This window comes from Thunnus maccoyii, chromosome 19 (assembly GCF_910596095.1).
Source record: "Thunnus maccoyii chromosome 19, fThuMac1.1, whole genome shotgun sequence".
Lineage (NCBI taxonomy): Eukaryota > Metazoa > Chordata > Actinopteri > Scombriformes > Scombridae > Thunnus > Thunnus maccoyii.
In genome coordinates, this window is record NC_056551.1 from 26,937,965 (window position 1) to 26,953,534 (window position 15,570).

Consider the following 15,570-nt stretch of genomic DNA (forward strand, 5'->3'; position numbering starts at 1 on the left):
CTTTTAAAACTTCACATCTAAATATAACAGAGATGTCAAGAATAGAGGATATATTTATTTCTTCTAATATAAAATTAAAAACTAAAAGGTGAAAGTGGGATTCCACAAACCTTCACCTGAAAACCAAAACTTCCAAAAGAAGTCAATATATTTAGCAAGAATAGTGTAAAAATATTTAGATAATTCTTCATTGATCATTATGCTTTCATGCATGAATTCATTCACTATGTGTCACAAATTTCCTGCTGCTCGCTCTAAAAAAGGCCGAGTCACTATGAGTTTATGTGATTAGTTCACATTTAATGGATCATCAAATAATGAATGTTAACTCTCATTTGATCAGCCTCTATGAAACCGTTCTCACGCTGCTCTCATAGAAATATGATGCTGATTTATTTTTTTTATCAAACTGGTAGTGAGATGTACACAGATGGCCGACATGTTGCTCCATGATTCATCATGTTAGATACACATGAGGGGAGTATGTATCACCTGCTGTATAGTATGATGTTTAATGCAATCATAAAAAAAACAGTTTTGAGAGCGTATTTCTCTCGCTGCAATCAAAAATCAAGTTTGTAAGTTAAAACCTGAACTGACAATAAAATAATCTGGATTGCAAACAAATTATCACAGTTTCGTTAGTTTTGGTCACAGATTTGAGAATTTTGCTTACAAAACCGGCCTCTTTTTTGCGTCACAAATTTTTTTACTTGCGAATCAAAAAGTTTTGCTTTCATGCTGAACTGGACGTAATGGTCGGGATCTACCATCAGTGTGTTTGACTTGGACTGACAGCATAGCTACACCCACAATTTCCTCGCTCCCACTGTAAATACTCCACTGTCTGGAGATGAGAGTTGAGCTACAGGGAGGTAAGTTGACATTAATTTCCCTCTTTTTGATTGAAATGCTTTTAAATGTAGCACAGCATGATTTTCACTTTACGTCAGCTTGTCAGTGTCATGGAGTCTGTCGCCGTCGCCTTTATAAATCAATAACACAGACAGTTTACGCAAGACACCAACAGCAGCAGCAAACTTGGCTAGCTATGTTTTTTGCTACTAACTGGCTATGCTGTAGGCTAATGGTATGTGTTTTCCCTGTGTGTGTGTGTGTGTGTGAGAGAGAGAGAGAGAATATTGGCAGCTTTAATAACATGTGGTGGGAGTATTTAGGCATGATGAAAAAATAAAGGCATATATAACAGTCTTTATTATCTGGCAAAAGACGTCAAGACATTCCCGTTGATGCAGCAGCATCATACACACGCACAGCGCTGAATAGAAAGATTTACTTACATTAGCTACGGGAAGCTATACATATGCACCGTAGCTAGTTGCATGATGTGAGTAGGAAACTATTTGACACTTAGTCATTAATTTTCTCCATGCAATATTAATAGAATAGCATGTACCATTTACCATGATAGTTGATTATTAACAAAATTGTGTCACTTGTGATGTTCTATGTGCATTTATAATAAACCTTTTTTGCATCAGCAGCACTGTGTAACTGAAGACTTGCCACTAGCAGGATGCTCCAGAGTCAGATCTGTCACAGGCAAGAAACAAAGAAAAAAATAAATGGATTTTAAAGAATGGTATACACTGAGTTGCTTAATTATTATAATCTGATAGAATACATATTAATTTATATTAGATTTTCTACAGCATGTGAAAAGACAAGACAATTGTTATAATAGTAATTAGTGTCTGATGTCTTGTTTCTATCACAGATCCAGTAAACAGAACACCTGCATGATCAGGAACCTGTCAGTGCTGATCCAGAACATGGAGTCACTGTAGCAGAGGTGCCGTGCCCCTCGTCAGCTGAGGTTCTTGCTGCAGTGCAGCAAGTAAACCCCACCGCGGAGTCCTCTTCTCCTGGGTGGGACATCTATATGCATGTCCTTCAATTGGCCTCATTTTTTGGGCCCCATTAATACTTGATGTACATCTGAATTGCTAATTCTAAAATCAGTCTGCACTTTCAACTAGTCACAAATAAAGCACACTAAATATATACTTGTGTGTATTTTATTTTGCACGTTGAAATCATAACAAGGCTACACTAATGACCCCAGGGATTCAATGATTATGAACTATTTTTTGTCTGTTTTTTTCCCACAAAAGAACAAAAAATACATCAAGAATAAGCATAAGTGCTGCAGATCATAAGACTTTTCTCACCTACAGTTTAACACATTCAAATCCTGCACCGAACTTAATGGCAGTTTGCAGGAGTGTTTTGAAGGATTCATAGTCTCTGATGTGGGCTTTTGGGACTATGATTGTGTCTGTGCAAGCACCGGGTAACATGCAGTGTGGTTAGGCATGGTGTTCAGACAGCAATGGTCAAATTTCATTGTGATTTTGAATGTTTGCCAATCTGCCAAAAGCAGATGTCTGTGAGCTTGACCAGTCATCCATCGCATGACTGAGGGTACAGTCAAAGTCACCCTACCATGCCATCCTCAGGTTGTGAGTCTTGAAAAGAAAGTTTAAACCAGAATAAATCTGATAACTAGCCATCCATGTCATCCTTTAACAAAGAGATAGACTCCATGACATGGAGAAATATAAGTAATAGAAATCATTACATACGGGAAATCTTGCTGTGCTACATTTAAAAGCATTTCAATTGAAAAGAGCAACATATTGTCAACTGCAGCAACATATCGTCAACTGCAGCAACATATCGTCAACTGCAGCAATCCTCTCCAGTCGAGTGCTCTTCCTCTTGCTGCCACCTACTGTACTGGAGTGTGTAACTCCAGTTTAGTGTTTACTGGGAGTGAGGGCATTGTGTATGTAGTCATGCCGTGGATCCAAGTCAAACCCACCAATAGAAACTCTTGTCTTATCCATCAGTAGAGATCCCTCCCATTACATCCAGTTCAAGCCTCCAGGAAGAGCGCCAAGCTTTGAAGCCAATTTGACATAGTGGCCAAACCATGTAATTACAATGCCACATGGTGCTATTGGGCCCAAAAAGACTAGAAAGGTTTGTAAATCAGTGGATACATTTTTTTGAGTATCACAACCCTGAGAAATTACTTAGAATTAGATTAATTCAGTCTGATCACATCTCAAAAGTCTAGAAGAGCCACATGATTGAATCGTTTTATCCCCAATCAAAGCAGTCGGAGGGCTAAACTGGAAGTTAGCTGTCTTGGCCAGCAGAGGTCTCTAGTGAGCGTGCTCCATGGTCACATTGGGCCCATAGAGCGTGTGCAGTATGTTTTCAGGAAGTGGCTTTTTCGGCTTCATGCGCCACTGAACAACTTTCACAGGAATGAATGGGTCCCCGCCTCCGACGCTGTATTCAGTTCTCTTTATACGTCCGTGGTCCAGTTCAACTTACAAGCAAAAAACTACTGAGGATTCTCAGTCAAAACTTTTTGTGACGCAAAAAAGAGGCCTACGTAAGCAAAATTCTCAAGACTGTGACCAAAACCAACAAAACTGTAACGGATAATTTGTTTGCAATCCAGATACTTTTATTGTCAGTTCATTTGTTTTTACTTACAAACTAGATTTTTGATTGCAGTGCGAGAGATATGCTCTCAAAACTGTCTTTTACGGCTGTATTAAAAAGATATAAAAATAACAATATATTGGGAATCTTGTATTTTATCTTTTTCAACTTCTCAGTTCTGATTCTCTCCCTGACATGTTTTGTCCTGGTGTGCCCTCAGGTGGTGGAGGACTACTACAACAGAAGTACAGCAGGGGTCAGCAATTAGGTTCAACCATGGGCCAGTTTTTCAGGATTTTTCATTGTGGCCATTAACTGGTGCAGTGGAAAGGCAGGCCTATATGTTTTGTTTTTTATTTGAACTCATTTAACGATAAAATAGATTTATAATGCTGTTAAGGACTATGTCTGAGGGGGAAAATGTCATCAACACACCATTTCTGTTCGACTGCCAACCATTTGTGTTTGTAAAGAGCAAATCTGTTCTGGTCGTACAGGCTGAAGTTGTGGAATTCACACTTTAAAGTTTAATTTATGGTAGGTTTATTAGACATTGACATAGTTTTAACGCCTATCCTCATGTGGGGGACATTATTAGATGTGACAAGGTTATATGGCAATAATTGGGATTTATAGGAGCCTTGTGATTATTTTGTTATTTGTGAAAAAATATGTTTTGATGTCAACCATGAAGGTGAAAGCTTTCATCAGGGGGCCAAATATGTTTGCTGCAGGGCCACTATTTGCCTACTGCTGGAGAACAGCTTTGCCAAACATGGAAGTGCATGGACAGTCGACCTATGTGGTCATCTAATTATGAGGATGTGTTGGCCCAAACAGTTGACCACTATGCCCAGTTTGTAATCCAGCTTTATTATAACAGCAAAGTAACACTTGTAATCTCTCATTAGCAGCTATAACAGTGAAATGAAAAGATTTCAAGTTTAGTAACTTTTGTGCAACTTATTTTTATACAATATTGGACTACACTGATAGCTGAATCATAAAATATATTCAGATTAAAGCAGCTACTTGCAGAGCATGTTCATGCAGCTTTAATGGAGGAGAACTGGTTTGATGAGATAAATGACCAATAGGCAAATTATTATTATTATTATTACTATTATAACACATTATTCTTCTAGATGATCATTCATACATGCCATCAAATAAAACGACATTCAAGTTTATATTGCACTTAATTATTGCAGACACACACAGAACATTTTATAGCAGACAGGTAGATAAGAGCTTGATCTCAAGCCTTTTGCAGGTTGGTTGGATGACGCTTTAGATCATACAGATGAGCTGTGACTGTAAAAAGACATGAGCACAAAATGGACGCTAAGGATTGCATGGTTGCTATGTTTTGTTCATGTCATACAGAACTTTCTTGTCTGGATGCATCAGTTTCTACAAACCTGTCGGCGAGAAAACTTACCGATACGAGTAGAGAAAGAGCGTAACAAGACAAAAGAAAAGATGACTGAAAAACACAAGGTTCCTTTCTGAATAAAATGGAGATTCTGAAAAGCCTGATGAAACTGACCCCGGAGGAGAGACAGAAAGAGGTCAGAAGAGGAAAGTACATTGAGCTGAGAGCTGTGGAGATAGGATGCAGAGAAAGAGTTGCTCTGGAGATAGCAGAGAGGTGCAAGAGTGAGAAAGAGGAGAGGAAGGAAGCAACAGAGAATCAGAGGAGACGGAGAGAAAAACATGAGGTGGAGAGGATGAGGCGGAAGGCTAAACAGAGGAAGGAGGAGAGGAGGACAGACGAACAAAAGGCCCTAGAGGATGTCAAAGAAGACCAACTGAAGAAAGAGAGGCTTTACTGAGAAAAGGTAATGCTGGTAGAGGAGTGGCTGGTTACAAGGCCAGGAGTGGAAGACAAAACAAGCCCAAATCGCCTGACCTCTGATCTGAAGGTCAAGGAACAGAGAAAAAAGAAAACTGCACCCACACAGCTCCATCTACCTCCTATTCATTGCAAAACCAGGTCCTAAGCCTGAAGGTTGTTATCCACTTTGTATCATATTTCTTTATCCTACTCTACATTGACCTTGTATATAGTTGAACTTGTAAATTTTTATTTGATGACTACATTTTTATCTTATCTTGTCATTAGAAAAACAAGCAACTAAGGCAGTGGGAAGAAAGGGTGTGGAGGGTGCTGCAGCACCCCCTAGTGGATGGTAGAGGACCTGCACATTCACAACGATAAATTAAAAAAAATTTCAGTAAGTGGTTCCAAATTGTCAGTCCGTTGGAAATTACGTTTAAGTCTCACATGACCACACACTTGTTGCAAACAGGTGCGCAACAGCACAAGAAAATTGCGATGCAAAAGCAAATTTTGGATTTCTTTATTAATCCAAGTCCATAGTCAAAAAGAGCAAAACTGAGCACCTGCAGCACACATGACGATAGCCCAAGTACCTTGGCGAACTCAAGTAAGAGAGCAGGTAGCTAACATTTATCAAGCGTTTATCACAGCTGTTTTGGCAGCACGAAGGTGACCTACACAACATTAGTGGTTTTAATGGGAGGTACTGGAAGCAATATTTTTGAAAGGGGGGTGTTGAGGTGTGCTAAGGTGTGCTGTATATGTGTGTCTGTTTTTCAATGTCAGTTTATTCCTACATTCAAATGTACATTTTCACAATTTTATCATTAGACTTGCTTTTACCACCATCATCTGAAGCTTTTCGACGAGGCTTTCCCTGCTAAAGACGAGGCTTTTTTTCCGAATCGCTTGTGTGCAGCTTTTCATTGTTTTCTATGTAATGGTGTGCGCTCCTCTGTCAAAGGGTGTGCTTCAATTCTTTTAATGTGCATCAAAATAGAAAACTATCCTACTTGTATGCGGGGTGCGTTGGAAAACCACATGAAACAGTGCTTTATAGATAGAGAGAGGGGGATTCGGCCAAGAGGTTGCGGCTGCGTCCACCTCGCTTTTTTTTTAGCATAGCAAGAAGCCTCGTCTATAGGTCAGCGGTCTGTACAGTCGGCTCTCCTCGCTCTTTGTTAGATCATTTATGCATGATCGCAGCCTATTCAAAAGTGGAACTTCAATTAGCCCACTCTGCTCTTACTAGCCAGGTTTTCACTACATTTAAACCCCTGTAGGCCTTTTTGTAATGATATAACAGAATAATAATCAACATTAATATTCAGAGAAGACATTTAGCCTAAGTATGTGTTAGTAAGGGACATGGATAATGGATATGGGGGTGCTGGCCTTTTTCATATGAGTGTTGAGGGTGGTACCTCCCACCCCCAACTCACACATATTGCGTCATTCCCACAGCAATCCCCACTTAAAACATGTTCCCACGGCTATAGTTAAGGTGTGTTGACTTCTTGTATCACCATAGGTGTTGCTTACATCAGCAGTATGTGTTTTATGTAAACGCTGTATAGGTTACTTCAACAAAGGACTGGACATTGACTTTTAAGAATTATCTCTGTAGCTTAAACAGCATGGAAAAACTAAATGTCAGCATTAATGACAATTTGCATAAGGAGAAGAGCGGTTAGCCTATCATGAATAATGAAATGTCAACAGAAGAGGGATATCTTTCATGTTCTGCACTGCATTGAAATTCTCTGCGCACTGGGATGAGAGAGCTGGGAGGATGGAGAGAGAGCAGGAAGAACGAAAGAAAGAAAAAGTGAAGAGAGACTGACAGTTACAGAGAGAGAGAGAAGGTGAATTGAGACCAGGGATTATACACAGACCTGGCTGCCTGTTATGCACCGTTATTCATTTTCCCTCTATTATAAAAAGTTCTCTCAGCGATGCAGTGCAGTGAGTTGATTGGCTATTTTCTTCTTGGCCATTTGGTGCAGAAACTCTCAGAGCATATCATGAGGTTTATCACAGAGTTTGACCTTTAGTCTCAGACGTCAAGCTCTCAGTTGGAGGAGCTGCGTCGCTGGAAATGACTTTTGGAAAGTTTTGCAAAAAGGAGTTTTTGTAGACACTCAGAGTACATGTCTATTCCTGTAATATGCCTTTTGAGGCTATTCTCAGCAGTTCATAAACTACAGCATCTAAAGCTGTAAATAGGTGACCAACAGAAGATGAACTCCTCTATGTGATCTTCTTTTTTATACTGGATTTCACAACAAGTCTTCATGCAGTACCTAAACAACTAAATATGTATTTTGTCAGCACCTTCCCAAATGACCTACTGTATAAGATCCTTACAGAAATGATTGATAAAAGTGTTTGCTGATCTACAACCTTTATGGTTATGTTGACATCTAAGCAACTAAAATATGTGGTGAATGTTAAGGAAAGATTGTGGTTATGGTTAAAAGAGCATTTCAACATCTTGGGAAATTAACGTATTTGCTTTCGTGCTAAGAGTTAGATGAGATGGTCGAACGATACCGTTCTCATATCTGTGTGTTAACTATGGAGCTAGAACCAGGAGGCAAATAGCTTAGCTTAGCTTAGCTTAGTATAAAGACTGGAAGCACTTCTTCCAACTCATTTGTTTGGTTTTGGGAACAACAGCTGGGAGCTGAGTGGATCAATAAACTTGTACAGTACCTAATTTCATTGGAAACCTTTGGAGACATCCAGGCTGGCTGTTCATCCCCCTGCCTCCAGTCTTTATGCTAAGCTAGACAAATCTCCTCTCAGCTAAAGCTCCATACTGGAAGCACAGACATGAGAGTGACATTGATCCTCTCGTCTAACTTTCAACAATTGACAAACAAGCATATTTCCCAAATTGTGAACTATGCCTAAAAAACAAAAAAACAATGTTGGTCTCTAGTGTTAAGGTCACATTCTTTGTATGCCCAACCAGCGCTAAACCTAACCCACCATGCTATCTCAGCCTTTGACTCTGAGAGATAAGAGTCATTATTCGCACAGCCACAAGAGGTCACTAGTCAAGAAAATGTAACGATGAGTCATTTTGATAAATGCTGTTTCTGGTGAGGACAGTCTCACATATTGATTCAGTATAATTATTTGAATTTTAAGTTAGATATACTGTTAGTAGTAGTTGATATACAAGTAAGATATACTGTACACATCAAACCCTCCAGCAGAACTTTATTGTACTAAAATACTGACTTTAGCAACTCATAAAACCACTCACTTGTACGTCTCTTTACTGTAGGACATGTTGATGCGGTGTAAATTTTTATAGTGACAGATACTGTCCAGAAGCCATAGGATGGAGAGACTTTGCATTCATGGCCAGGGGCAGCTAGTGTCTCATCATCTGGCCATGCACAAAGTTAGTTACAACACACTTCCAACTTCCTTTCATTGCTGCATTGCACCAAAGTCTTTCGGGCTGCTTTGCGTTTCTGTGGAGCCCCGGCGCTTATGTTCAAATGACAGATCCCAACTGATGTTTTATCTAATCCAGCAGAGCAAAGTTGAGCAGAAACACCATACATCAACCTGCCTCCGTCTATTTGAGCCCTTAACCCAGTCTCTGCACCTCAATGTATGTTTTCTATTCCAGGCACTGTAGACATAGAGTAGCATGTTAAGCCTAATGTAGAAAAGATGGACTTTCTTCTTTTTATTTGCTGATTGACACAAGTATGTCACATGACTGAATGGCTGTATGGTTTTATCTTACCATTATTGACATTGAGACACTATGAAACTGAATTCTATGAGAATACTTAATTATGCTGAGCATGTTTTCTTCTTCTGTACATGAATCATATCACAGATTACAGTAGATGATGTTTCAGGTCTCAGTGCTGTTAGTGTTTTTGACCAGCAGACGCCACTGACTGCTGCTCTTCTTGAGGTCAACAGCTAAATTAACAAGATGCATGAAACAACAGACAATGTCATTTTGTTATTTAATTTCAACTTTTAAAACTGATAAACTATGTATTGAATTATGGAGGATGGAGGAAGATACAGAGATCTTGGGCTGCAACTAACGATTATTTTCATTTTCAAAAAATCTGTGAAATAATTTCTTGATTAATTGATTAATTGTTTTGTCTATAAATGTCAGAAAAATGCTGAAAAATGACCAGAGTCAAAGGTGACGTCTTCAGATGTCTTGTTTTGTTTGACCAACAGTTCAAAACCCAAAGATATTCTGTTTACCATCATTTATGACAAAGAAAAGCGTTAAATCATCACATTTTAGAAGTTAAATAGTTGCAGATTAAATATCTGTCGATCGACTAATCAACTAATCCTTGCAACTCTACAGAGATCAATGTCTTCCTGTCGTATGTCTGGCAATGAAAATGCTACTTCACATGTGTTTAGCATGTGTAGTATATTTTTATTTGTATGATTTGTACTCTGTAATAGACCCGTCAATAACACTGTTGCTTAAGGGCTTTGGGGTGTCATAGGAGGGCCCAAAGATTGCTGGTGTTTCTCTGCAGCAGGCTTTGGGTCTGGTGACTGCCGGCTGCAGTGTGGCAGACAGACGGCTTGGACCTGATGTGTTGACAGGTCTTCTGAGAGGCCATGCCAGTGTCACAGTAAAGAGAGCCCTAAGGGTAGTCAGTCGTACAGGCTGACATGTAGTCTGAGCCTCGAAACATGAAGCAGAAAAGCTCTGACAGAAAATACAGCCACAAAAGCCAGATTTCCAAGAATGTGATATTTCTGAATCCATAATATTAATGAATAAATGATGTTGGGTATGAATAATATTTATTTAAGTCAGTTTAATTCTGTTTTGTGCTCTGAATCTAAAAAAAGCCTTTGTGTCATGCCACGCATGATGCAAGCCTGACATCAGAACAATGTAAAACAGAACAGTGTAATAACACAACCTACTGCTGCAATACAAGGTACTGTTTCAGCAGTAACAAATAATGATAGGAATAATAACAAGAATGGGGTTGAAATAGATTTGCGATTAAAAGAGGATGCAGATAATATTGTAATTGGCAACAATGGTCAGCTGATTAGCAAGCCAAGCAGTAGTGCCTGCTTGGTTATCAGTCATGTGACTCTCATCTTGAAGGTCGTAGCAGTTTGTCGAGAGTCTCCCACAGCTGCAAAGCAACCAGCAGAAAGTCATGAAAGAGGAAACCACCCAGCCACAACCTGTGTTTTTTTGTATTAAAGAAAGTAGCTTTAGAGGCTGATTCAGTCTTTGTGCCTAGCTAAGCTAACTGCCTCCTGGCTCCAGCTACATATTTAAAGGGGACATATTGTGCTTTTTGTGATTTTCTGTCATTGATATACTGTTAAAATGTTGGATGTCTATGTTAAACATGGTCAAAGTTCCAAAGCTTGAGGTGAACGTATGTAAAAACGCTGCCCTCAAGTCAAAAGTCAGGGCTTCCACCTGCTCTGAACCCTCCATTTACAATGTACTTCCCCATCCAACTGACGTCAGATTGTTCGCACATACCCACAAATGGCTGTCCGTTCTGTTGTCTTCACACTTTTTTTCTCTTCAAGGTTTTTCTTCATGCTGTTCGCATTACATTATGTGTTAAGTTACATGCCACTCGCATGTTTCAGATCAGATTCGGGCACAAACATACATCGATGTATTTGAGAAGTCTATATTTTGAGTGAAGAACGAGAAAAAGAAGTGAAATCCTACTACTACTGTTTCTTGATGTAGGAAGCCTGCTGAGGGGAAGCTTCTGGAAGCTGACCAATCAGAACAGAGCGGGCTCGTCGAGAGGCAGGCCTTAAAGAGACAGGAACCAAAACGGCCTGTTTCAGACAGAGGCTGAACTGAGGGGCTGCGTAAAGAGTCAGTATAAGATAAATAAGGAGTTTTTTAAAACTGTAAATCATGCAAAGATATTCTAGTAGAGCCCCAGAATATAAATATAGACCTGGAAATGTGCATGATATGCCCTCTTTAATGAACAGACATCAGAGGTGGTATCACTAATAAGTGTATTTCCCAAAATGTAGAACTAATGGTGACTGAGCATAACATATACAATGTTTTTTAAAAAGGTTATTCCAATACTAATATTACTCTTGTAATAATCCTGTTGTGGTGGTGGTGAGTTTGCAGAAGGTGGTCTGATTGTAAAATTGTTCTTGACTTGGACCAGAGAGCCTCTGTCTGACGCCGAGGGTCACTTATGATGTTACGAGCTTTCTGCTTGGACAACTTGTTTTACAGTAAATGTTCTCTACGGGTGAGAGTGAGATGTCACTGATGCACTGACGCATTTTATCACCTTTGTCACGGCACTGCAGTCGGAGATCATAAAGTGCAAAGCAGCGTTGTGGAGGTTGAAGGGGGGTCACCGTGACTTTTTTTTTTTCAGATTGCTGCTTTTCTTTTCCTGCTCAATGCAGAGACACTACAGAAAACAGGAGGTCGTCAGTGATGTGCAGCTGCTGATTCTCCAGTGTGGTCCTATCAAACAGTACATGTGAAGAACTTTGTCTTACTGAATGAAGTACCCACTGCTGTCTACAGACCATTATTCAAGGTGTTTCATCTCTTCCCTGAGGGCTGGCTCATCATAGTCCATGATTAGACCCACTGCTGTGAAGTCATCAGCACGCTTATAATTGGTGAATAAAGCACATCAGTGGGCTTAGTACAAATCACTGGAGGGGCCCAATTCACAGTTTGTGTGTAATATTCTGAGCGCGACAGTCCTGGAAATGCTCCAGAAATACTTCAAGGGCACGAGTTGTAATTAAAAGGAACTCTGTTGTTGGGTTGCAGTTGTTAGTTTGCAAGCTTGGCTGACAGCTAATAGACTTAGCACCATTATAGCTTTCTTGCAATCAATCGCATCTGTTTGGAATTCCTTGTTTTTATTTTAATTGCTTAATCAATGGGCTCGTTTAAAGTAGCTCTTTCTTTTCCACATAATTCAAAACAAGACTAAGTGCAGGTAGTTTTCATTAAAGTTTCAGAAAATCCTTATTTACTGCTAAGAAGTAAAGGAGTACACTTTGCTATATACAGTACATCCAGATAAAAGAGCCTTGCAATAGATCTTACCTTTGTGAAGCTTGTCACATTCAGTTTATCAGACACTTATTCAACTCTTTTTGGAGGCTGTAGTTTGTGCTGCTTATAAATTACATTGTATTATATTCATAGGTGTCTTAAATTTGTCCACACCTGTTATATTTGTAGTATTGCTACTCACTGTCACATTTGTGGATATAGAGGGTTTTTTTTCATATTACATATTCAAGGACTGACATCATCAAGTAGTTTTCACTCTAAAAATACCCAATGACATTGCACAGTTTGTTCTCAATGAATCATTTTCTTTTGTTATTCCTCTCTCAGTAAAGAATGGCTACAAGATCTGTGACTCCAGTAAAATAATGCATCAAATTCAATGGAAATTTTCGTGTCTCTGTGTCAAAATGTTCTTTTGCAGTTCCTTCCACTGAGCCAAGAAATACTGCAGTCAAGTCTTTGTGACAGACAGCTTTTAATCAAGCTAAACTTGCTTTTCTCTCTCTCTCTGTCCCCACAGGCTGACGGTCTCTTCTACTGAGCTCTGACAGGGCTGAGGAGCTTTCCAATTTGAGATCAACTGTCTCCATTTCAGCACTGTCTGGCTGCTCCCATCCAATGGAATTAGACATCATTACTTAATCATTAGTGTCCTGGCAGCTGACTGACCTTTCTGCACTTGGCTGTTTGAACTAAAACTGCCTTAAGTCTTGCTTTGACTGGGAATAGAAAGAATAAAAAAGGTAGCTTACATCTGTTTGATCTGGTGAAATAAGCTTTATAGAGTTGAGGTAAAAGACATTTAGTGCCAGTTATCTATTTGCCACGATGGATGAAACTCATAACAACAGGACTTCCTTGGCAAAAGGTGCCAAGGACATCGCTAAAGAAGCCAAGAGGCAAGCTGCCAAAAATTTCAGCAAAGCTGTTGATCGTGCCTCAGATGAATACTCATCGCATCGCAGCTACAATCGCTTCCAGAACGAGGATGAAGAGGAGGACAACTACAATTCTTACACTCAGCAAGACTGTCGTTATGCTGACAACGCAGCCAATGATGACGACGGGGCCTCCAGTGATGCCACAGAGGGCCACGATGACGAAGATGAGATCTATGAGGGGGAGTACCAAGGCGTGCCCGCATATAATGACGGGAAGCTGGGGGACGGAAAAGTGGCTCTGGGCCAGCCGGTCTCTGACAGCCTAAAGAGCCGCAAGGAGCTGGAAAATGAGAGACAGGCAGATGAGGAGGAGCTGGCCCAACAGTATGAGCTGATTATGCAGGAGTGCGGCCACGGGAGATTCCAGTGGCAGCTGTTCTTTGTTCTTGGGCTGGCGCTCATGTCGGACGGCGTTGAGGTGTTCGTAGTGGGCTTCGTCCTGCCCAGTGCTGAGACAGACATGTGTGTCCCCAATTCTGGTGCTGGATGGCTTGGTAAGGACCAGTGGAAAATCAATCAATCAAATCAATTTCACGATGTTAAGATAAGAAAATAAGCACATTCAATTTGTTTTGTCATTGTCAGACTCATCAATATCATTAATATATCTCCCCTATTCATACTGAAACCCCTCTACCACCAGACAGGGAATCACATTCGTGGAGGAGGGATAAAACACAGAAGCCTAAAGAGTAACTGAACACCCCTTAATAATCTTGTCTTTGCTCACCTCCAGTGGTTCAGTAACTTCTTACCTTGCTGCAGTGATGCAGAAGTGCACTCCTGTGTTAGTACACCATGACATCACTGTTGGGTGTGGTTACAGGTGCAACACCACACCCAAACACACCCATCAGTGATGCTTGGTGTATTCAGACGTGAAACAGACTTGAAACTCTCAACCATGGCAGTAAAAACATTGCTTTTGAGCCTGGTGGTAAACTACTCTTCAATGGTTTCTTGCTATGACCAATGGGGTCCATTTCACATTTTTTTGTCCTTGATTTTCTCACTAGTTTAGAGTGGGCAAGGCTCATTTGAAGAGACATGATGTCGTATTTCCTTGCGCCAATCAAGAGCTTATCAACATTTGAATTAACAAGACAGATTTCCCTGCACTCAGCTCTGAAAAACGGCGCGATGTCACATTTATGATGCTACAGCTTGTAGTCTGGTAGTGTGATAATGTACTAAAAATGGTGACTTCTGCATTTCTAAACACAGTGCAGCAGTGTTTTGTTTGAACAAAGATGAACTCTGACCTGCAGGTTGGAGTCAGCGTATATATTGATCTACTGCGAGAGAGCTTAAAGCACTTCACTTCATCAGACATGTTCTGAATCTGTATGTGAATTGGCTGTGATATGGATTCACTTCCATAAATAGTGTATCTGTCACACAGTCAGTGTCACTCGCACAGTGAGAACTCCCGATTCTGGAAAGGTACAGCGTGCCATTTGCAATTCATCTGGAGCTAGTCACAAAAGCCATGAATTCAACTGAAAGTCAACCTTGCAGGCGCAGAAAGGACTTCTGATTGATGTAGTTAGATGGAAGTAAAACACATGAAGTCTACAGACTGGTATGATTTTCCTGCTCACCACCTGCTAATGATTTGTGTTGTTTATGACATGCAGGGTGGTGCATGGAGTAGTGGTGGGTGACATTTTCAACAGTAATCTCATTGCTTTAGGAGCTGCCAGTGCGTTGTCATGGCACCAGGTATTTGGATACATGTGTAGGAGGTGTGTTAAGCTAGATGGATCTCTCCCACACCAGGGAAAAACTGTGTTTGTGTGACCCTGATGCATTTGTATGTTTGAGTGTGTGTTGTGTGTGACTTCATTATTTCTCTCACTAATAACTGCAAAAAATAGTTGCACAGCCTTGGCTGTTTTTTTTTCAATATACTGTCTATGTTCAGTGTTAAATGAGAGCATTAGTCACTTATCATTCCTATACAAAGATTAAAAGAAAACAACCTGCTTTTTTTTGTCTTTTTACAATATGATTGTGTGGTTTTAAAAGCAAAAAGAGCACGCTAACATTGTTTGTTGGGAGCAGGGTGGTTTATTATTCACCCAGATTTCACCCGTACTCTGACTCATCTCTCAGTGGGAGACAGGAGGGAGAGAATAGAAAGAATGAGTCATTTTACCAACTCACTCACGCACACCGTGTGAATAAAGGATGTGTGTACATGCTCCCTTGTGCAGAGGAGTAAGCCC

The 15,570-nt window shown here is 40.1% G+C and overlaps 1 protein-coding gene across 1 annotated transcript in view; it reads left to right on the plus strand.

The window, feature by feature from the left end:
- Positions 1-15,570, plus strand: part of LOC121885966 (synaptic vesicle glycoprotein 2C-like) — a 59,798-nt gene that overhangs the window by 7,738 nt on the left and 36,490 nt on the right. The window contains exon 2 of the mRNA XM_042395825.1: positions 12,922-13,836. Within this exon, the coding sequence (XP_042251759.1) occupies positions 13,230-13,836 (607 nt within the window). The 5' untranslated portion in view covers positions 12,922-13,229. The remainder of the gene's footprint in view (positions 1-12,921; positions 13,837-15,570) is intronic.